This window comes from Mauremys mutica, chromosome 2, assembly GCF_020497125.1.
Source record: "Mauremys mutica isolate MM-2020 ecotype Southern chromosome 2, ASM2049712v1, whole genome shotgun sequence".
Lineage (NCBI taxonomy): Eukaryota > Metazoa > Chordata > Testudines > Geoemydidae > Mauremys > Mauremys mutica.
Window position 1 is genome coordinate 59,338,958 of NC_059073.1, and position 23,644 is coordinate 59,362,601.

General features: G+C 38.4%; 1 protein-coding gene across 2 annotated transcripts in view; it reads right to left on the bottom strand.

Moving 5' to 3' along the window:
- Positions 1 to 3,150: 3,150 nt before the first annotated feature.
- Positions 3,151 to 23,644, bottom strand: part of TERF1 (telomeric repeat binding factor 1) — a 28,247-nt gene continuing 7,753 nt past the window's right edge. The window contains exons 3-10 of one of the 2 annotated variants that reach the window (XM_045005550.1): positions 21,298 to 21,428; positions 20,559 to 20,645; positions 19,045 to 19,194; positions 16,090 to 16,199; positions 14,379 to 14,444; positions 12,344 to 12,447; positions 11,340 to 11,413; positions 3,151 to 3,971 (exon numbers count right to left, since the gene is read on the bottom strand). In XM_045005550.1, the coding sequence (XP_044861485.1) occupies positions 3,813 to 3,971; positions 11,340 to 11,413; positions 12,344 to 12,447; positions 14,379 to 14,444; positions 16,090 to 16,199; positions 19,045 to 19,194; positions 20,559 to 20,645; positions 21,298 to 21,428 (881 nt within the window). In that variant the 3' untranslated portion in view covers positions 3,151 to 3,812. The remainder of the gene's footprint in view (positions 3,972 to 11,339; positions 11,414 to 12,343; positions 12,448 to 14,378; positions 14,445 to 16,089; positions 16,200 to 19,044; positions 19,195 to 20,558; positions 20,646 to 21,297; positions 21,429 to 23,644) is intronic. The other variant, XM_045005551.1, reaches the window with a different exon arrangement.

The following is a 23,644-nucleotide window of genomic DNA, read 5'->3' on the forward strand; positions in this document are numbered from 1 at the left end:
TTAAGTAATAAAAATACTTTGCTGTTAAGTACTGTTTCCGTCATGTTTCCTCACTGAAGACTGTGTTTGAATGGGGTGCGTGGGGAAGTGCGTTGCTAATTGCATAGGACAGGCACCTTTCGCAGGGTACAGACACGGGGGCCGGATCTGCAGTGGGTAACACACACAGTGCAGTCAGCAGGCACCGTGGTCGGTATGGGAGGTGGTTTCCAGGTTCTGTGTGGGCGGTGGGGATGTGACTTTTTAGCGGGGGAGGGCAGGTACAGATCTTATACAGCGGTCCTTGTCGTGGACCGCTGAGTCACGCAGCAGAGGAATCTGTATCCGTCCTCCTCCGCCACAAGGCCACATAGCCCCCCGCACTCAGAATCCCAAAAAGGAGGGATGGCAGGCTCCGTTGAAACAAGCAGTCCGGCAATGCAGACCGCTGTAGGAGCAGGAGCCTGTCATTCCTTGAGTTTAGAGGCGGTCTTTACATCAGCGCACACCCTACCCACCGCAGTCTGCGTTCCAGTTTCGACCCTTTAACGAAAAGTCATGAATAAAGAAACCTCTCCTCAGTAACAGTGTGACATGTATTTTATTTTTACACGTGTCTTGGAAGTGGAGGAAACGGGGAGAACGGGGTATTTAACCGAAGAGGAGAGTCAACAGTAACTGGGTAAAGAAACAGGGGCAGGTTCAGCTTCTCTGTAAAGAAACTGAACAGTCACAGGTCACGCTGCTCGCTGGTATTTAAAGAGTTCCTTGTCGCTGTCCCAGGCGCCTGTATAGGGCTTCATGAGCAAGTGCATTAGCGGGCAGGCTGGGTCACCGAGGATCACTATAGGCAAATGCACATCCACAATAGTTATTAGGGAGTGAGGGCGTGATTGACGACTGCGGGAACTGTGGGATAGCTTCCCACAGTGCACCGCTTCGAAAGTCGACGCCGGCCCCGTGAATGTGGACTCAGAAGTTTGAATTAGTGTATTTAGTATGGATACACAAATTCGACTTCATAAGGTCGAATCCACAAATTCGAATTAAGTCGATTCGAAATAGTCCTGTAGTGTAGACAAGGCCTTAGTAGTTAATAGCTCCAGGTATATATATGTCACTGGTGTGGACTTTATTCTGTTTGCACTTGATACATGTGATCAAGTCAATTGCTATTAATTTTTAGTTCTCTCATGAATTCCTCTTTACTTGTCAAGACAAAGTTTAGAATTCCCCCATGTTGGATGCAACACTTTGAGTTAGAAATTGTCATCTATAATGTTTAGAAATTCCAAGGATGTTTTAGAACTAGCAACACGAGAGTGCCAGCATGTGTCACTGAAATCAAAGTCATTCAGCTTTTTTCCCTACGCATTGTTGATAATATGTAAGAAGCCAGTCAGCCTGCTGTACAGTACAATCTGGTAGGCTGCAACATACAAACTAATACCCCATATTGTGCTTTATCAAGATCATTTTCTTCTGAGTTATAAGTGACTTGGAAACAGGTAAAGCCATTTTTGGCAGAATGCCACTTCCCCACCCCTTTTGCCAGCTTGACCCTTCCAAATAGGCATTAACCATTGATTTTAACATACCAATAATGGGAATCATCCCACCAGGTTCAGTAATGCAAGCTAGATCAAATGTATGCTCACAAATGAGCAATTCCAATTCCTCATTTGTTATCCAGGCTCTAGCCCAAGCAATTAATTTTTTCTCTTCATGACTTGATTCCTTGATTTTATTCTCTACATCTTGATTTTGTACTGAATGCTCATTCATACTCTTCCTCTTTTTAGCCTCCCCTTTTATTATTAAACACCCTGCTGACTACTCTGGCCAGTCTGTCCCCGAGACAATTAGTCCTCCCTTTATTGAGGTGGAGGCCATCCAAAGTATAAGGTCCTCTGTAGAAGGTAGACCACACCGCTTACCTAGGCAGCAGCTCACTTCTGGAATCTTTTGACTTCTATTTTCCTTCGCTGATGGGACAGAGAAGATCTCAGAGAAAACTCATTTACACCTGAATCCAGGAGCTCTGATGGAATGCTGACATATGAACTAGATGCAGCAGGAAATCTTATTTGGAGGTCTCAAACTTTTGACATTCACTATGGTGGCAAGAGGAAAGTGTTCAGGAGAGAAAGAGAGAGAGAGAGAGTTATTGTGAAGAGCCTAATGCAACTTGTTTAAAAAAAAAAAAGAGACTAAGAACAGGCAGCTCACCTTTGAAGCAGCTGTTTGTCATCATGAACCATGGCTGTCTGCCAGACCCATCATGGTGGTACTGGTCTAACTTATAAAAGTTGTGAAAAGGCAACTTAATGATTCCACAATAATTTCTAACATGACCTGGTGGACAGGGAAGTATGTGTTTTCTCCTTGTCTTACAAAGCCTTTTCCTTGAGATTTTGGCATTCTGTACCACAGGTTTAAGACTGGATGAGACAGCCCATATGCTCCCTACAAGGCAATAAGTGGCACACTGTCCTGCTTAGGGAGCACTCACTCTTTTCATATGAGCTAATAGCATCCTGATGCACTTACATGAGCTGCCCTTCCCAGAGTTTATCTTCACTAGCCGACGGTGAGAAAGTACAGAAGCCAGCTACATCTTTCCCTATGCACAGTGGCCTGCCATGTGTTGACTAAACAGGCTACCGAACCATGTCTCAAACCTTCCACATCCTGATTGTTAGAGTGATACCAGAGAGTCAAGGTTGCAACGGGCGGGCGGGGGGGGAGGAGGAGGGGAGAAGCGAGATCCACAAGAGGATTAAGTGACCTGCAAATAATAATAAATAATAATAATAAAATAATAATAATAATAATAGGTACATTCACAATATTACTCCCCACTCTCATTCTACCTCACCCCAATTTCCTCTTCTGTGAAAGAACTAAGATTAATTTTCAGTTGTGCCAGCAGTGTAGGGAACTTCCAAATGGCATCTTTACAAAGAGTAATGTAGCGAGTATTTCTACAAAAACAAACAAAAAAACCCCACACACTTGCAGACAATTTGGAAAGTATCTTAAATTAGCAATTCAAGATTTTTGTGCAGTCATGCCTGCAGATAAATAAGTGTACAAGCCACTTTGACCAAGATATCTCAAGAATGAAATGCTGGACAGAGATCAAAAACATCACATTGATGCTGCATGACCTACCTTAATCTGATTCTCTTTGAGGAACACACACACAATAAAGGCTTGTGTGTATCACTAAATGCTTTGGAAAAGATGCATCTCTTTATAAGGCTACAAATACAGTTTACCTTTTACATTCTATTTACATCTTTAATATTACACAATTAGTATTTTACAAATTAAGTAAAACATTGACATTTCATGAGTGAAAACATCCACTTTATATAGATAAATGCCATCTTTTATGTTAAGTTACATATCTATACTCAAGAGAGGATATACAGATGATGTATACCTTTTATTGTTCTGGTTCCACTGTCAGGATGCTAGTTTTGAGACTTTACCTTATCCTACCAGAACTAACAAGCTATGGTACCTTGTGCTTTGCAGAATTAAAAAATTCAAAATATTAGAACATTCTAAAGGAAAAAAAAAAGATATAATGTAAGCTCCTAATCTTATCACTTATTGCTTTTCATAGTATATACATTCTTTGAGAGAGAAACATTAGTCTTACATTACTGTATTAATGAATTCACACAGAGGAAGCTATTTTATATCAACTTAAACTGCTCACAATACTTTATAACCAAAATTATTGGGAAAAGCTAGATAGGTGTCCAAACATTAGCCTCATGGGAAAAGTGGTGCAAGAGTTGAAGTTACTTCTCACTGTCCAACTAAACAATGTCTTTCTTGATCATAGTTCTCCATCTGTCTTTTAACATGACACTGGTTCGGTTGTTGAAGTCATAATGAATCAGAATTTTATTCCAATTTCCCACTCCAAACTTCTTTACCCCATCCTTCAGTCTACTGTCTTCTTCCCAAGTCCATCGCTTTAGAAAAAAAGAGAACAATTGTACACTAAATTTTTTACGTAGAAAGTTCTAATTTGACACATTTAGTATAAATACCAGAAATGTATGAAAATATTTATGTCACTTAGTTTACATGCATTCATATAATGCTACATTAAAGGTAGGTCAATTCTACATTTCCAGGTTACATCTGATACTTTAGGAGATATTCTCCTGTTTGGGTTTGGAGGATTTACACACATCTGTTATTGCACATTACCAACAAAGCATTAAGATTACAGTTGCTGTACATCTGCTGTGGAGTGCTGGCAGTTATACATGATTTTGCTCAAACTGTCAGACAGCATAAACTTTTTAAACCAGTCACTAGGTTGGTTTTGTCATTTTCTTTCAAGGACCACAATACCGGAGGCTATATAAATCCAGTCTAAAGGTTACCAGTTCAAACGTTAAAGAATAAGTAGATACCCCTTTAGAGTAAATAAATTTGGGCTGCTGAAGTTTCACATAGAATGTCACATAATAAAGACATAGGTGCATTTTGTAAATTCTACCCTATGACCCAAAGGCTTTCAAAATTTACTAAGGAGCCTAAGCTAGGCAGGCTCTTGAAAATTTTATCAGTGATGATCAAGACTAATATTAAATCGACATACAGAATGACCATTAGAACATTAAACAGTACTTGTCAATACAATACATAGGTAGCTATTTCTGTGAGTTTCACCTGATAAATAACTATCAAAAGGAGATGCTGTGTATCAACACCAATGGCATTTCAAATGTTAGTTCTTTTCATATGTTTAGTATTTTTCATCCAGGATTTTAAATACAAGCATGTGTGTATTATTTCCATTTAAGACAGAGCAGTAAGCAACTTGCTCAAGGTCATAAAGCAACTACCCATCTGACATCTAGTCATGTGCACTAACCAGAAGACCATGTTATGTCTAAACTAATCTAAGACTACAGCAGTATATTTAGCGTATTTTGCTATTAATGCAACTATCATTATAGGCCCACAAGTACAAAATTAAAAACATACAAAATGCATCGAGTTATCAAATATGACAAAAGAATTTCCAAACCCAATGAAGCTACAAACCCTCTCAACTCAACCTTCAAAAAAGTCTTAAGTCATAGTTAAAGACCAGAAGGTACAACCAGGTCATCTAGTCTGTTCTCTTGTATATCACAAGACACCAGCACCACCACCACCACCACCACCTAGCACCCACACAGTAAAAAACAACAAAAATTAGACCAAAGTATTAACTGAATCAGGCTGGATAAAAATCCAGGATTTAAAATTAAAAATGGATTTTTTAATTTAAATATGAGTATACTTTTAAAATAAACCTATTTAAAATTCAATTTGAAACTTCCTATAATCTATTAAAATAATTTAAATTAAACTAAAAATATTAAGCAGCACAAATTTTCTGCTGAAGATCAATAAAAAAACCTGATGGAAGTCACAGGCTAAGCACCTGGAATCAGACTTTGTTGAAGTGCTAAACTAACTTCTGGCAGCAGTAGCCTCTTCTGTATGTGCAGAAAGAATATTTTCTTCATTTCAGTTTATTCAACTATTTCAGTTCAATTATTAGTTCAGGGTGGCCCAACTGGCGGCGAATGGGCCACTTCTGGTGCCCATGGTGTCCACTCCCCCAGCAGCAGCTGCCTGGAACATAGAGAGCAGTGCAGTGAAATACTGCACATGCCAGAGACCTGCTCTACAAAACGGCATCCTTTGCATGGCATGACTTCTCACGTACCATGTGTGCGAGGTCATGCTGCATGGAGGATGTCACTTTATGTTACAAAATGGTGAACTCTGTACAGTAGGACCTTGTACGTGTGGTTCGTGTGAGGTCACACTGCTTGGAGGACGCCATTTCATTTCTGTATCTGGCATGTGGTGGTGCTGCACAACTGCTCATGCAGCCCATGTGACTGAAAAGTTTATTCAGAGTCAAGAAACAACTGGGAGTTTCAAACCATGAAAGTTTTCTTCTTCTTCTGATCTATGATCAGTGAGAGGATGAGCTCTATTAGTTCTAAAATCTTGAAGGAAAATCAGTTCAATTTACTAACTGCAGATAATACTTTGTTTTATTAATCAGTTTTGAATGAAAAATATGTTTTGATAAACCTTATGTATCCAGCATATTTATGATTTTTTGTATTAAATAAAACTATTTAAAATGTCTTTGTGTGCAATTTTAATATTAGAATTTCCATCCAACTAGAGCTTGACTCAAATCACAAGTTAAAAAAAGAAATACATCCTCCACCATTTTTAAACATAATATAAAAATGATTAATCTGAATAAATGAAAGATGAGATATATTTCTTAAACAAGAGTATATAGATATGGTGTGTCCTCCTGATTAGTAAAAAGTAATACCAAACTTAATGTAAAGGCTATGTTTAGATGAAAAATCAACATGTTGGAATGGTTACCAACCAATGAGAGTCAACCTTTCTTTAGGAAATAACTAAAAAAGTACAAAAGCAAAAGATACACATTTATTTAAATCAAAGTTTCCTGCTTACTTATTTAAATCATGATTAAAATTGGTGATTTAAAGCAATCCACTACACAATGTTCTTGTAATACACTACTACAGCAACTTAACTCTCTTTTGGACAAATGGAACGATAAATAGGAGAAGCAAAATCTAGAACATAGCCCTTCCTCTGGGAATTCCCTGCTCTCAAGACATACAAATCTAGGGGAACTGTCAGCTCAAGTGTCCCAGTGATCTCAACTTTCAGGGTAAAGCATGGAGAGGGCCAGCCTTTAAAACACTTTAACTATAAAGCCTGTTATGTTTCAGGTTCAGACATCTCAAATTCCACCCAGAAACAAATGGGAAGCCAATGGAATCAGTTTTATAGCTCTAACAGGTACCATTTCATTCATAAAAAATGAAGCCAGCCATTGGCTATAAACTTCCAATACTAAAGACTCACTTTTAGCTAGCCTTCCAATGCTGATGTCCACTCTTGAACCTTACCAGTCTCTCAAACAGCATTATATACAGTATAATGAATTAAACTGATTTTCAAACCACACAGAAAGAGTAAGAGGGAACTAAAATATACCCCTTGATCTTTTAATTTTTACTGTTATCTTGTTCATTCAAATATTTTATTGTTTGCATCATCCCTTGCTGTGTAACATATTAGATAACACTAAGTTGCTTAGAGTAGGAAACTGGCATATCCTTATAGCACGATGCATTCTCTATATGCTAGACAACTAGGCAACAGCAGTAACAATAACTGGCAGATTTCAGAATTGGATCCTCCCTCCCTCTGCTTCTGCCCTGTTCTTTCATAAAGTGAACACATTTGTAATGTAAATCTAAAATGTTCTCATCAGTCATCATTTTTCACCCCAGGATCATAAAGAGTTTTAGTGATAAAGGAATAACCCTGTAAGGGTGAGTTATTCTCGAAGTGCTACCAGAAGGATAACCACAGCAGTGCTAGTACACTAAACTACATGATTTATGCCACCAGACCCTTTCTTATCCGTATGTATTATTTAAAAAAAATCACATTGTGATAGCATCCAGAAGGTATCAATAGGCTAGCAAAGCCTGAGCCTCACTATGTTAAGTGCTGTAAAAAAACAAAACAAAACAAAAAACCAAAACCACACCCACACACACAGACTCCGTCCCCACCCTGAGTTTACAATCTAAAAAAGTTCCTCTCCTAAAAATATTTCTATTTTTACTTCAAATAAGTTGGATTTTAGTTTAAAATGTCACGCTTCCTCATATAGTTTGAGTGTCCCCTTCCAAAGCTCATTCCTGAAACATAGGATGAAGGACTCTACAAACACTGAGAGACTCAATAGCTTAGATTTGTTCAGAGCTAGAGATGTTCCAGGTTAATGCTGCTAGTTACCACCCGTTAAGCCAAATGGTGAATCTGGCCACAAAAAGAGCAAGCCAGCACTGACCCACAACTGAAAAGTTGCTGACAAATAGTTACAAAAAGCAAAGCTAACAGTTTAAATCTTCTGTGATAAGGTACTACAAACTCCTCTTAAATCCTTTACATGTAATTGCTCATGTTTGGAAACAAGTATTACACATACTTGCAAGTTAAGCTGAATCATCCCCGCAAACACCCCCCCCCCCCCCCAAATTGAATTTTCTTCTTTGACACAAATAAAGGTCCAATTCTGGATCCTTGCCGTCTGGACCTACACCAGACCAGACGCTTAACCAAGTCTGCTCATCTCTCTGAACTAATTTCTTCTATTCAAGCTAGTGAGTATTAGAAGAACTGGGTAATTGCATATAAGAATCCTGTGTCTGCAATTCTGTGTGTTTGCATTGATTATTCGTAATTTTGCCTGTATTGTTTGTACTGAGGAAAAGGGAGAAATTTCTCCAGGGATTAATAAGATTAGACCCTATGAATGTCTATCTTGGATTCATAGAGATTGTGTATTTTTTCTCTTCTTTCTTTTATTCTTTTAATAAACTCTTTTAAGTTCAGGACTTGGTTAAGTTCCTTACCTGTGGATTCAGGGGAAGGAAGCTAGGCGCCACTCTGTGGAGACAAGGATTGTCTCCAAGCAGAGAGAGAGCAGGAGAGGGAGGGGGGAAGTGGGCTGCTTCCCTGTGTGTAGAGATTCAAGGGGTTTGAATCTGGGTTCCCCAGGGGAAGCTTGGGGGACAGGCAGTGCGTCAGACACGTTAACCTGACTGGTGGCAGCGAGAAGGAATCCTACCCTAAGGGTTAGGGTGGGGGGAGAATACCTGCGGGTCCCCATCTTTGAACCCACAAGCTCAAAGTGGGGGTGAGATCCTGATTTCACTAAAGGACTTCTCACACAAAAAAGGGGTATAAAATGGAGCTCTCTAGCACCCTAAATAAGTAAATGGCACTTGCATCTGTAGAGTTCAATTTACTACTGAAAGGCTTTAGAAATTAGAGAGAATTCTCCTTTCAATGGTGGTGCATCAGACTGAAATATGTAGCTTAACTGAAAAACATTGCTATGAAAAGCTGAAAATGGGCACTGAACCATTGCAATGAAATGCCATTACAAAACAAAAGCAAAGAAAGCCAACATTGAAAGAGGGACTGCATGGAAAAGGGAGTTCTAAAAGTCAACAATCCTTTGTGACATTCACAGCATTCTTTCATGCATGCAGACAGTCTTATATAACCCACAATTATGTGGCTGAGCAGACTCAACTTTCTGGAATACCAAAAACATTGCTGTGTAATATTGATATTAGAGATCCCATTGACAAGGACTACTGCACAGAAATAGCAAGGAGATAAAGTATGAATTCTATTGGTTCATGAGAGCAATTACATAGAATTTGAATTTTTTTCTTTTCATTCTTTATAAGAATGTAGGAATTTAACAAAATTTTCCCACCCCCTATGAACTTTTATCTGTTTCCGTATGTTGTTAGGTTTCTGCATTTTTAATAGGGTTGACTTAACTATATAGTTAACAACTTTAACCATCATAGCTTCCTGGTCTTCCTAAGGTATCTGTGCACGAGCATCACTGAAGTCAGCACAAGTCTGGGAAAGGTTTGTAATTAACTACTGATGCACAACTACCATAGCAAAGAATAAAATATTGATAATATATACAGCTTTTCTGTATTAGTGGGGAGTGAAAACTTAGCAGCAGGAGCAGTATAAGTTATTGTTTTGGTTTTTTTAATCATGTGGCTATGTGCCAATATTCTTTATGTCAAAGTGGCAGCTTTTGCTACCTTCATCAGTAACGAAACAAGAGGAAAGGGGGCATTTGGCTAGGTTTCTGTAAGAAGGGAATAAATATTTTAAGGCAAACAAACAGATACATTGACAATGTGCTCCTCTAAAATTTTGTTTTGGTAAAACATCTGTAGCTTCTAAGGAGACTGTCAGTCCCGTAACTATTTGTAAAGTTTTTGCCACAGTTAATCATTGCTTTGAAGTAAATTGCATTTCAACTCAGTGTTTTAGATATGGAAACAGGCACCACATTAGTCTCTGCGATATGGATGTTGGTGGCTTAACAATGGATCTCTTATTAGTAGATGGTCTAATCTGAGGATTGGATGTACCTGTAAATTTAAACCAGTACTTTGACTTTGATATAGGCTGTTATTCCTCCCTTCCTTAAAGGTGCTAGATGGACATATATCCACAGTAAACTGATAGAAAAGTTGTACTCTAGTTATTCTTAAAAATTTGAGTCACAAAAATAATTTCATCTTTTCCTGATGAACTCAAGATAAAAAGGATGAATCAGCTTGTTTCAGACTGTTGTAAATGACAGTTTGGAGACTCAAACAAGATTTCCAACAATCTTGTGCTGCCTGACTATCTCTTCAGTGCTCCTCTATGTTGAAAACTGAAGCCTATATTCTAGATTTATTTAAAAGGCCATCATGGCAGTCATTTCAAAAGTTAACTGTATACCAGATGTATTATTTCAGAACAGTAGAGTCTTGTTCCCAAGCAAACATCCCTATATTAAACTCACATTTCTAGGTTTTCCAAAGTTAGGTGGTACTTTAGTTTGTGTCAGTGATGTAACTAGCATTTTAAAAAAAAGTGACTACAAATAGATTTCTACATTTTCTTCATGGATCAGGTCTTTATGAAATGCAGCATTATGGGAAGTTGCCTGTTATCAGACCACTGTAATAGGTTTACTTTGAAAACTCCAATTATGTATTTTCACCCTTACAATGGAGCACTTTGTTCACTAATGGTACATCTATACTACCCACCAGATTGGCGGGTAGTGTTCGATGCATCAGGGATCGATTTATCACATCTCATCTGGACGCGATAAATTGATCCCCAAATCGACACCTGTCAGGAGGAGTAAGTGGAGTCGACGGTGGAGCCGCGGCAGTCAACTCGCGCCGTGAGGACGGCCAGGTAAGTCGAACTAAGAAACGCAAATAGCGTAGCTGAGTTGTGTATCTTAGTTCGAAACCACCCCTGTGTAGCCCAGGCCAAAGGTGACAGCCCAACATTAAGCCACTGTGTGACCAAATCACTGATGCTGGCTTGTTCAAAGCTCCTGCAAGGAACTGCTGTCTTGATGCCTATAACCTAGATAAGGTAAATTAGGTATTGTTTAGTTTAAAGTTTTTCATTCATGACTTAGTTTTCTGTAAATGTGTATGTTTGGAAAAAAGATATACAGGACGCTGAAACCCTAAATAGCAACAAACAATACACTTTGCAAGTTTGAGTTTCATGAGTATTAGCTACATACTGCACAGTAACTAAAGTTGGAAAGAATGCTATGTTATATTTTCTCTAATTGAATACCCATACATTTTGTAGATTAATTTTAGGTCCATTTACAGTATAAAACCAATACACACCTGCTTCTTTCGGCCAGTTTGCCTGTGAGACAGGGACTTTCCATCATTTTCAATATTCTGCAAATCACTGAGACCTAAATTAATAAGTTAAGCACACAAAGATCAATAAATGTCAACATTCTGAACCTAATTCTCCACTGTAACATTTATACCCGTGAGACGCAAGAACAAAGTGAGTGTAGATTACTACTATTTGATTTGTTAGCCTTTTACATCTATTTTGGACTATTGTAAGTGTCTATACAGGATAAGCACAGTGGAGAATCTGACCGTCTGTTGGGGGTACTCAGAAAAGAATACTTGCAGGAATTTAGTGGCCATTTGTAAGAGATTGTATTAGTAGAAAAATTGTACTTGTATTTTAAACAAGAATTCTGAATAGCATTATTAAATATTCAAATATTTCTCCATTACTACAATTAAAACAGTACAAAAATCTACCTTGTAACTATTTACATGCACCTTTGTCCACCTACCCATCTCCCCTGTGGCTTATTTTAACATTCTAAATCTGTGCAGCTTTGTCACAGCTGTCTTTTTTAAAAAGCTAGTCACTGCCTACTTGGTGGTTCTTCCTCTCCCCACAAAATGAAGTATTTCTCCCCAGAATTACCCTGGGGAGAGATCCAGGACAGGCACTACTAACTGCTTTTTATAAATAAAATCATGAAGCGGACAGCATGTTCAACTATTTCCTAGATCTTTTGATTGGTTTGTTCTCTCAAATCATTTTAAAACTTTAAGAGCTAAAATTTGTAGAATTTGGCCCCCAAAATCTGAAATCAGGCAGAGTCTTGAGGCACCGTGATTGTTGCTTTCCTGTTCCAAAGGCAGACAAAAAATGGTGGAGTACTTGAACAAGTTAGTAGCAAATTCCAAGGGAGGAAAACAGTCATATAGAGGTAATATTTTGAAAGCCCATGAGTATCAAGATAAATTATCTGTGAATAGTTATATTGCATTCTGTGTACCACAAGTCTTAATGAAAACCACAGTATACTCACTTTGAAGACAACTGGTTTTCCTGTGTTTTGTTATCCCATTAGAAGGCATGTTTTCTAGCTTCCAGAGGGTGTTCTGTGCTAAGGAATAAAGGCGTTTGTGTGACCTACAAGATACATAAAGATATAACAACTAGACCTGCTGAAACATTCAGAATACGTGTGACAGCTATGCAAGCTGATTTTTCGGTTTGGTCACTGAACTGAAAATAATTTTTTCAAACAAACTGAATTTTCACTTTTTCTTGTCAAAACAAATGAATCTGAAGTGACATTTCAAAACTGTTGGTTTAGAAAGTTTCAAAAGAAATAGTTATCTACATTTCCATAACTGCTGTTCTTTGAGGTGTGTTGCACATGTACATTCCACTAGAGGAGTGTTCACACCCTCTCGCAAAGATGTCAGATTTCCACTCCCTCCTCCCCCGCCCCTCCCAGTGGTACCCATTGGGGCAGCTTGAGAGCGCTCTGTTGCCGCGTGGCATTGTGTGCTGGTATAAGGCAGAGCCACTCCAATGCCTCTGTTTCTTTGTACCCATTTGACTCCAATAGAGAGGGGAAGGCAGGCAGGTTGTGGAATACACCTCAAACTGTTGCAGAAAGGTAAATAACCGTTTCTTCTTCTTTGAATGATTGCACATGTCATTTCCACTGTAGGTGGCTCACAAGCAAACAGCTATGGAAACTGGCATCATCTGTGCACTGACAGTCAATGGTGTAATGAGAAGTGAAAGTGTGGACTGATGACCAAGTCACTGCGTTACACAGATCAACAATTGGTACTCAAGCCAGGAAATCTGCAGAAGCTGTTTGTGCTCTAGCAGAATGTGCTGGTTCTGGAGATGGTGGGGTTTTGTTATACAGTTGGTAGCACAAATGGATGCAGAGAGATCCAGGAGGAGATTCTCTGGGAGGAAAGTGGATTGCCCTTAACTCTACAGCTCTTTGTCACGGTTGCTGATAAGGAAGTTTGGAAAGATTTAGTGTGCACTAGGTATAAAGCTAATTCTCTTCTCGCATCTGGTGAGTAAAGTCTTTCTTCATGCTTATGGTGATAGGGTTTTGGAAAAAACATGGGCAGATATCTTGGTTAATGTGAAAATTTGAGACTACTTTTGTAAGAATCTTTGGGTGTGGACAGAGATAAACCTTATTCTTTTAAAAGCTGCATAAGGTGGTTCTGACACTAGAGCTCTGAGCTCACCAACTCTTCTGGCTGAGGTGATCACTACTAGGAATACTACCTTCATGGAAAGGTGAAGGAAGGAGCAAGTCATGAAAATTTTAAAGTGGAGTCCCGTTAGACTAGTCAGGGCTAAATTAAGGTCCCCAGGAGAGATGGGATCCTGCACTTGAGGGTATAATCTGGCCATACCCTTCAGAAATTGACTAACAATGGGGTAGGAGAAAAGGGGCCTATTATCTTCCGGTATATGGAAAGCTGAGAACAGCCAAATGTACCCTTATTGAACTAATGGTCACATTCTCTTTTAGATCTAGAAGGTAGTTCAGCACAGCTGTCGGGGATGCTTTGTGAGGAGACATACCTTTCTCATGAGCCAAAATGGAGAAGCACTTCCACTTGGGCGGGTAAGTGATTCTAGTTGAGGGTTTTCTACCATTTTGAAGTACATTCTGGACAACCATCACTGACCGTATGAAGGAACTGAGTGGGATCAGGGATACCTCTGCCCTCTTAAACCAGCATACAGTGGCGTGTGGCCACAAAGAGCCTTCAAGCAGCCCTGATGGGTACTGCTGAGTAAAAAGAGAAGTCTCCAATATCTGTGCATGAGGTGCACACAAGTCTACAGTGGAATTGACACATGCCATCGCTCGCAGAAGAACAAGCTGTTTTGACTTTTTCAAAATTTGTTTCTTCATTTTATTTAATCAGCCAAGACTATTCAAGAATTTGGGTTGAATTCTCAAAAGACTTTTGGTTGCCTCAAACAACTGATTTTTTTGGGCAAATTTACCATTCGCCATAAAAATTTCACCCAGCTTTAGTGAGACAGAGCAACAAAAAATTCTTTACTTTTTTAGATGTTCTCTTGCATTCTCTGATGATTCGTTTCCAATAGTTCTCTGATCTTCTAGATTACTTTAAAAAAAAAAAGATAGAAATGTTTAAAAGCCAAAAGTCATCCCCTAAACTTCAACCCTTCTGTCTAGCCAAGTGACCTTACCCTCTCTAATAAAGCTTCTAACAAAGTATACAAAGGTTAATTATGTAGAACCATTAACCTCCTTAGAGACCCATTATTAGCCTATTAAAAAAAAAAAAAAAGACAGGTGGCAATACCTCGGCCCACCAAAAAACAAGAATATGTGACTAAATATAATACATGCTTAAAATTGAAATATTAATTATAAAGAAGTCCTTCAAAGAGTAGTATGCCCATATTTTCAAACTATAATTCTAAATCCTTCTTATAGACAACTTATGGAAACATTTGTATTCTTCAACTAAGTCTTCCCTATCCTGTATTCTATCACTCTCTCTCTCAACAGATGTAATCAGTATAAGACACCATCCTTACAACATTTTACAATTACTCTTCACTAATATAGTCTAACCTGCATCCAGGTTACCTTCCTTAGTGAAATGTTCAGATCAAACATAAAACAGTAGCAGTGAGGTCTACATCCACAATGAAAATCATCTATTCTAGCCCACCATCTTTCTCAGTGAGAAAGAACTTGTAGCAGATCTAGGATTTCAATAATCACCACAGCACCTTCAGTCAGAAAGAAAGGTGAATGGCATCCAAATTTACAAGTTTAGTCAAACTTCCACAACATCCCTCATTATTAAAGGCATGTCAGTGCTTTCAAACAGAAGCTTTAAGAAGTTAAACCGTTTGCTCTACTCCAAATCATTTTTTTAGGTTACTGGTTTGGAAGAGACCCAACTACTTTCTACACTATGATCACAACTAGTAGACAGACAACCTAATTTACTAGAGTCATCAGTGAACTAGGGATGGGTTTCTCCCCTCCACTTTGGCAGAAGCATACCAAGGCATGGAACCCTTGTCTCCTTGCTTTCTCTTCTTCATATGCCAGTATGCCCTGAATTTGAAGGGCAGGACTAAAAAAAGCTTGTTCATAAAGAAAAATTAAATAGATTTCAATGTTTTTAAACTGTCACAACTGTCTCTGACAAGATTTGTTAAAGTTAAAAATGTGCATCTTCAAATACTTACCAAGTCCGTGCCAAGCCCTACCAACTTGTTTTCTGTTGGCCATTATCTTTTGGAAGAATTCTTTTGCCTCCTTGTAGTAGAGCCCTGCATGGGACTATTCTTTTAATCCTGCTCCCATCCTGCCCCTTAATACCTGGTCCCACATTGTTCCTTGCATTTGTATCCCGCTCCCACCTACAAAAACCTCACATCCCACAATAGAGAGAATCTCCCATGCTACTAAAAAACACAAAAAATAAGAACTACAGTTGGTTAATATATTATACAGAAATGGAATTCACACAATTTTTACCACTAAAAGAATCAAACAAATCTTGCTTATATCATGTAAATAAAACACTAACTCCTGTTATAATAGACAAGTCTTTCTATCTCACTTAAATTTGAGTATTAAAACATTGATTTAAAAAAATAAAAAAATAAAATAGAGTTTTCCCACAAATTGCCACCCACAACAAAGTACATTTTACTCACTAAGCTAATTTCAAATATCACTGATAAATTCTTATATGGCTACTGGTATGATGCTGAGTTACAAACCTTTGTTCTGTTTCCAAATTACTTTCATTATTTGTTTCAATAGTATTTTCAGGTTTATTGTGTGACATTGTTGCTTCCAATCTTTTAGTCTCCACCTCTTTTGTGGCTGCCTATGAGGATTGTAAGAGCAAGTGATGCATTTATTTGAACACAAATTGCAGTTAAGTAACAACATGTATTAACTGTCACAACACATTAGGTATACTAAAGTAGTTACTTTGAAGAAATTTCTAATAGTAACATTTTGCCATTAAGATGAATGCTACTTTGAATATATTTATTAGGTTATGCTTAGAACTAGAGTTCCATCAGAACACTTATCAAAAGTTCAATAACCAAAGACATTTTAAGAGAGGAACACATTTGATGCTATGTACATTAATAGTTACACAATACATGTTCAAACAAACAAGGGTATGTGGGGGATGCATGTTAGAGCAATTCTAAGGGAGCAAATGTTATTCTAGAGGCAGATTCAATTGTACTGCTTGTATGAATAGATCCTACTGGCTTTCTTGCCATTTTAAATTTAAAACTAAATATCTGATAGATCAGAATTTAAGAATATTGGTATGACATGTACAGCAGACACTTTTGGTGTGGCTGTAACAGTAACAAATTTTATCTAAGGCAATCAGGATATACGTGTGCGCTTATAGGCAAGTGGAGAGAGCAGCAGAAAAAGTGTAATATTAATAGTCAGCTATTTAAAACCATCAATGTGTCAGATGTTTGAAAATTTAAAGGGACACATTTGAAAATCATGTTTGTGCCTGCAAATGTTGTACCTATTATTGTTCAAGTCAAAACATGAGATAGTAACTGCCAAATTGGAAAAAAAAAAAGTTACCCCCCCTCCATTTATTGTGTATGAATTCAGATGGATTTTTTTGATGGCACTTCCTCCTGTCTCAGTACTAGCCTGATAACACTACCTATTCATTGCTCTGGCACAGCTTACCTACTCGCTTTTTTCCAAGGCCCTGCAAGGAGTTCGCCAATAGCAGTAGCTGCTGCACTTCTGAAGATTCTGAGTTTGGTGGTAGTCAAGACAGACACCCTTCACTCTGACCCACATATGCACCCCCTTTGCCCCACTAACCTCCCTGCATGGTACCAAGGGACAATGTAGCCAAGTGACATGGAGTTGTGGGACTTCTCTATGCCAGGGAAGTACAGGCATGTCCGTGGATATGGCTAGGAGGGGAAAGCAGCTGACTGTGCAATGGAAGGAGTAGGCTGTTTGCTCCCCAGGATTCCTCTGCATGTAACAGAAAGTACTTTGGACATTGAAAACACTAACCTCAGTGATGCTCCTGAAGAGTTTAACAGGGATGGGTAGGAAAGGGGGAGTGGTATACTGTGGGCCTTAGAACATTTGGTGTGGAGCTCCTGGGTCTTCCTGTCTCACCTCTATTGAAGAGACACATAGCAACAGCAGGGAACTATCTAAAGGTATTTTCTTTGGTGCCCTAACAGAAATCTGAATTTTTTTAACCAATTAAAAAAATTTAGAACAAAGCAACTGACTGCTCAGCCAGAGCTGACTGGCAGCCCCACAGCAGCTGTGAGGATAAAAGGGCTGCAAGGCAGGGGGAGTGGGCAACTGCCAGAGACAGAGGGATAGCAGAGAAAGGATCCCTCCAGTATACCGGTGAGAAGCTGACAGACAAACTAACCTACTGAAAGGGGAGAACCAGGGCAAGAAGCTGGGGAAGACTACAGAGGTAGGAAGTCACTCAGGGAACAACAACGGTCTGTAAAGGGCTAGTGCTGGCTGTTACTAACAAGGGCCCTGGGCTGGAACCCAGTGGAGTGGATGCACCTGGGCTCCCCTACCTACCCTAGCCAGGGTCTCTTTAAAAGAAGCTCCTACCTCCAGAACAATTAGGACTGATTAGCTCCTACTGGAGTCACACAACTTCTGTTCCCTATTAGCCTAAAGGGGACAGAGACTTTTGAAGACCTGGCCAGGAGGGGTCAGTTCTTGACAATGACTTGACAAATGCAGAGTTGGGTGTGACAGCATAATGAACAATGGAGACAGGTTGGCGTAGTTCCCCATTGTCCTGCAAGGGGTCACTAGCAGATAAAGATCCCCATATTACAGTGCCACTTTGAATACTTTAAGTGTACTTAATACTTTGAATGCCCTCCTCTGGGTCTCTGCTTCTAAAAAAGGTTAGAGAAGCTCAGATTTATTGATTTAAAGACTTGTTCCTCTCTTTAACTTTGTAAAATACCACACAAAGTTTAGAAGCAATCCTCTGAATTTCTCAATTATAAAAGCACACATTAAAGAATTTCCCCTCACTGCTGACTAGGTATAGTTTTCATTATCTCTTTTCAATATCTACATAAAAGAAGATGGACTTTATTAAAGTGTCCTACCGCAGTTCATCTTCAGGATAAGAAATGTTTCTCTATCTCAACAGTGATTTCAAATAGGAAGGAAGTGAAAATTAACAACTTCTTTAATCTGATGTTAATTTACAATAAATATCTAAGCTGTATAATACTAGAAGTTTTATAGACTTAAAGAAAAAATAACGTAACTAGCTATTTCATGCTTTTTTAAACAGTCTGTTCTAGATGAGAAAAAGTGGTCCTCTTACCCATACGCAAGTTTAAAAGGATCCAGTTTTAATCATACAATTCTTATTTTCTCGTATTTCTTTCAAAACAAAGCTTGTTGTGCAATACTTTTGTTTCCCACATTAAGAATCTATTTTCTGTAGTATTTTTTTTGAAATTTATTCTACTATTCTTCTCTCAAGCACATGCTTTGCCTTGTTTATTAACAGAACCATATGTGGCAATGTAAGGCTCCTCTCTAAAAGTGCTCAAGGTACTGTTCTAGTTCAACTCATCTCCTGGACTTTTTCCACCCCCTTTATTTTGCCTCAGCAGGCACCATTTTTATTAGTTTATCCACTTTGTGTTTACTCAACATACCTTGATTAGAAAATTTGTTGAGTTTTCTTTCAAGAAAAGATCAATGTAAGACTTGATTTTATTGATCAAGAGATTATAACTGAAGCTCTGAAGAAAAGGCAGATCTGGATTGTTCCCATTAATTATTAAGGCCAGCTTCATTCTTAAAGCCTATAACAAAGAAAATTCAGAATATACCAAAAATTCATGTATTGTATCTGACTATATAAGCAACACCTGCAAATATATTTTATAATATGCTTAATATCACTTCTCAAATACCTATTGTGCATTGGCTGGGAATGACAATCATCAAAAATGTACAAGGAAGGCTATTTACTAGTAACTGAGTCCTCTGAAGGTATTGCCTACATAGATCCTTATTTTGGGTTCTGTATCATGCCTTATGAATTCCAGAACCATTTCAAGGAGTTTGGGTTGCATGAACATTAAACTGTAACCTATGGATTCCAAAACTTTCCAAATGACCCTTATTTCCTCTTCACCTTCTTTAAGCCAATCCTACAACTCCAAGGAAATGGTGAAAAGGAGAGTGGAATAGACAATTCAGAGAACTCTAGTTGTTAGTAAATAACCTCTTTTCTCTTTTATTGCCTCTGCAAATTACCTCTCAAAGAGGTTAGCAATTGTTAGTAATATTCAGAAAAAGAAGAGCCAAATTAGTACTAAAGCAATGAGAAAAAAAGTTGGGTCAAGATGTGACCTGAATTCCAGACAACAGCCATCCAAATCCTGCACACAGTACTACAGATTCATGTTATGGAAGCTACCATAGCTTTAAATTCCAACTCCTCCTTGTGCTGCAGTTTGTGGTAACTGACACTCCCATAAAAGTGGAAATATCACTTATAAGAGAGGAAGTGAATAGAGCACTCTGCAATGGTCCAGGTGGAAAACTCATGAGTATGACCAGAATAAAATTCAGGTTCCAGGCTTCTAGAAAGCATTCAAGTTTCTTGGAAATGCAAAGTTGCTATGGAACCCATCACAATCCATGTAGAGGAATGCATGGATTTACCTGGTTTCTCAGCACAATTATCACATGCCTGGCTTGCGACTGAATATTTACTAAAGGTTCTTTTTCTTCTTAGACTGTGCTTCTGCTCATAAGAAACTACATAAAAATGAGAAGTCTTTATTGATCAAATCTGTTCCCCATGAGTATGACGAGTATCATCTGCTTTAGAGACTAAAGTTTGTATTGCTCTTTACTAAGAACTATTACGAGGAATGAGGTGGATTCTATTTCTGCTTTTGAAGTACTAAAATTGTTCACTGAATTCCGGTTATGCTGGTGAAATTCTAATCTAGACAAAGCTGTATTGTCTACTCCTGGAAAATTACTTTCAGCCGCCTCTCACTGAGACAGCTGTCAGAGTGAATATGGCAAACAACAAACCCCAAGCTAAACAGCCTGATTTTATTGCCCCTCCCCTTATATTCTACACAAAGGTGAAAATATTTACCCCCCCCTCCAAAAAAACCCCAAGACACCCAGAAGTTACCATTACCACCTTATTTGATTCCGATTCTGCAAATAGTCTTTCAAGGACTTCTGTAGCTTCCTTAAAGTATCCTCTCTCTATGTGGACGGCTACAGCCTATAATGAGGGTAAATAAATTATATCTACAAGATATACTAAAATGCAATACCATTTAGGAAATCTGGAAGTATAAAAAACTTAAATTTATCCAGCTTTACAAGGCACCAAATCTATTAAGATGGTCTCCTACTTAAAACTTAAATTCAGATTTTAACTGAGTCCCCATAAGATATTATAGTGGGAGAAATTTGTTTTTACTATTATTTTAGAGCAAGTGAGTACATTAAAAAGGGGTTCTGTTGTTTTTTCTGCATCTAGCTATGGTACAGTGTGGGTAAGTACTTTGCTGTAAGAAACAAGCAAGAAGTACAAGATTCAAAGAATGACTGGACATTTATATGGATGGCAAGAACTATCCAGAAATAGTTAATACTAAAAAAAGGTTTTGAAATGATCCCATGCCTGAGGAGTTATTCACCCCCAACTGAGGTTGACTTATGAAATTTTTGCAAGTGCATATTATCCAACAACTGTCTAGTGTGGCATACCTTGCACCTTCCCCTGAAATTCTCAATTACGGTTTCAACAGAAGTTACACCTCATCCCACTTGCATATAAAGTGTAAGTTGAACTAGAACTCGGGCAGTTTTCTTTTGAGTATGTGAATTACTAGATTGTTCAAAACATTTATGCAGATCAATGCATATACCTGAATCAAAATTAAGCGATGAATATCTTCATGCAGGTTATCTGGTTTGCTTTGCTCTTCTTCAAGCAATTTCCAAATTGACAGAGCAGATTCCAAAGGTGAAATTCTCTGATCGCTTTCAAAGTGACAACCTTAAGGAGAAAATGAAAAAAAGTTTAGAAGAAAAAGCTACCTCTGAAGTGGCAAAGAGTAATAGCATGACACCATTTTCCTAACAGCTGAAATTATCACATTAAATATATTTAATTTTATGTAATTTTTTTTAAAAACTGTGCATGAGTATTAGTGTTTTAAAAAATTCACATCTCTTCAAAATATTTTCAGTGTGTGGAGAATTTGCTGTCTCACATTGTCTTCAAATGTGCTCTGCAGAGCTGAATTAGAGTCTTTTCAATGTTAGCAAAACACAACAGGAACTGAACTCCCTCCCCACATACTGATGGCCGCACTACTGTGCCTTTGTTTTTAAAGCAAGTTATACTTCTCAGTGTTGTGATTAGCTCAGTATTCTTGCTCATATGTATTAAGTTTAAATATGATTGCTTGTATGAATTGTATTTATTTTGGATATATTGTTTACATATACCTGGAATCTGGCTCAGTTTTGCCTCTTAATTTCAACTGATTAAATTCTGACTCGCCCTCTTCTGCATATACCGCATACAGAGTAGTATCTTCCTTAGTTTTGGAAGGGTTTGTCCCCTATTTTTTAGTATCTTTCTTAACTATAGACAGATCATCATTCTTCCTGAAATAGATGTTTTAAAGTCAGCCACACTTAATATCACTTGCAGCATAGCTGGAGACTCAAAGAAAACTGAAGTGCCTTCAACTTCAGAGAATAGAGAAATATTTATATAAACATACATTTCCATCTCTCTCTTAATATTGTTGCTTCAGTTACTACTAAACTTACAACTTAGTTGCAACTAGTGGCCTTTCAAAAGCTCCTGTTTTGACATTTATAAGAGTCTGAAGAAATCTATTTCTGGGCCACTGCCTACAGCACCTTCCTGCCAAAGAAAGCATTTTGTAGTGCTTAACAAAAGGTGTCAGCTATAGACTAAGTGGCTGTTCTGCAAATTTCAGAAGTGGATCCACTAGCTCATCCCACGCATGAGATTGTTAAAGATCTCATGGAGTGTGACTTGATCCTTTCAGGGATCCCTGTGGATGATTTGTAAGCTTCCAGAATACAGTCTAATCCAGTGGTTCTCAACCAGGGGTACGTGTACCACTGGGGGTACACAGAGGTCTTCCGGGGGTACATCAACTCATCTAGATATTTGCCTAGTTTTACAACAGGCTACATAAAAAGCACTAGTGAAGTCAGTACAAACTAAAATTTCATACAGACAATGACTTGTTTATACTACTCTATACACTATATGCTGAAGTACAATATTTATATTACAAAATCAATTGGAATTATATAGTAAAAATGAGAAAGTAAGCAATTTTTCAGTTATAGCATGCACTGACACTTTCATATTTTTATGTCTGATTTTGTAAGCAAGTGGTTTTTAAGGGAGGTGAAACTTGGGAGTATGCAAAACAAGTCAGACTTCTGAAAGGAGTACAGTAGTCTGCAAAGTTTGAGAGACTCTGGTCTAATCAACCTAGCGATGGAAGACTTGGAAGCTCTGGACCCCTGGAATCTTGAGTGGAAGGACACAAACAAGGAGCACAAGCTTCTCATGGATTCTGTATGCTTGAGATAGATTTTCAGAGTTCTTCTGACAGCTAAGTATGCCATGCCTTTTCAGATGGATGTTGTAGTTTTGGACAGAATGAAGGAAGGTTTATGGTGTCCTGACCACCACCCTGTCCTTTTGGAACATGCAGTAAGGCTCTTGTATAGACAGGGCTGCCAACACTGATTTCTGGGATATGCACTGTGCTCTTGGCACACTTGTTGAATCTGCAGTGCTTGTGAGGACTAAAGGATCTGGAAGGCAGATAGGCATGCCTTTGCACACATTGTCGTGGGCTGACCACCACTGTAAGGAACCCATATTTAGAACTCAAGATCAGAAGGGACCATTATGATCATCTAGTCTGACCTCCTGCAAGATGCAGGCCACATAAGCCGATCCACCCACTCCTGAACTAATTCTGTCCCTTGACTCTGCTGTTGAATGCTCCAAATCATGATTTAAAGACTTCAAGTAGCAGATAATCCACCAGCAAGCGACCCCTGCCCCATGCTTCGGAGGAAGGCGAAATACCTCCAGGGCCACTGCCAATCTACCCTGGAGGAAAATTCCTTCCCGACCCCAAATATGGCAATCAGCTGAACCCCGAGCATGTGGGCAAGACTCTCCAGCCAGACCCTCTGGAAAAGGCT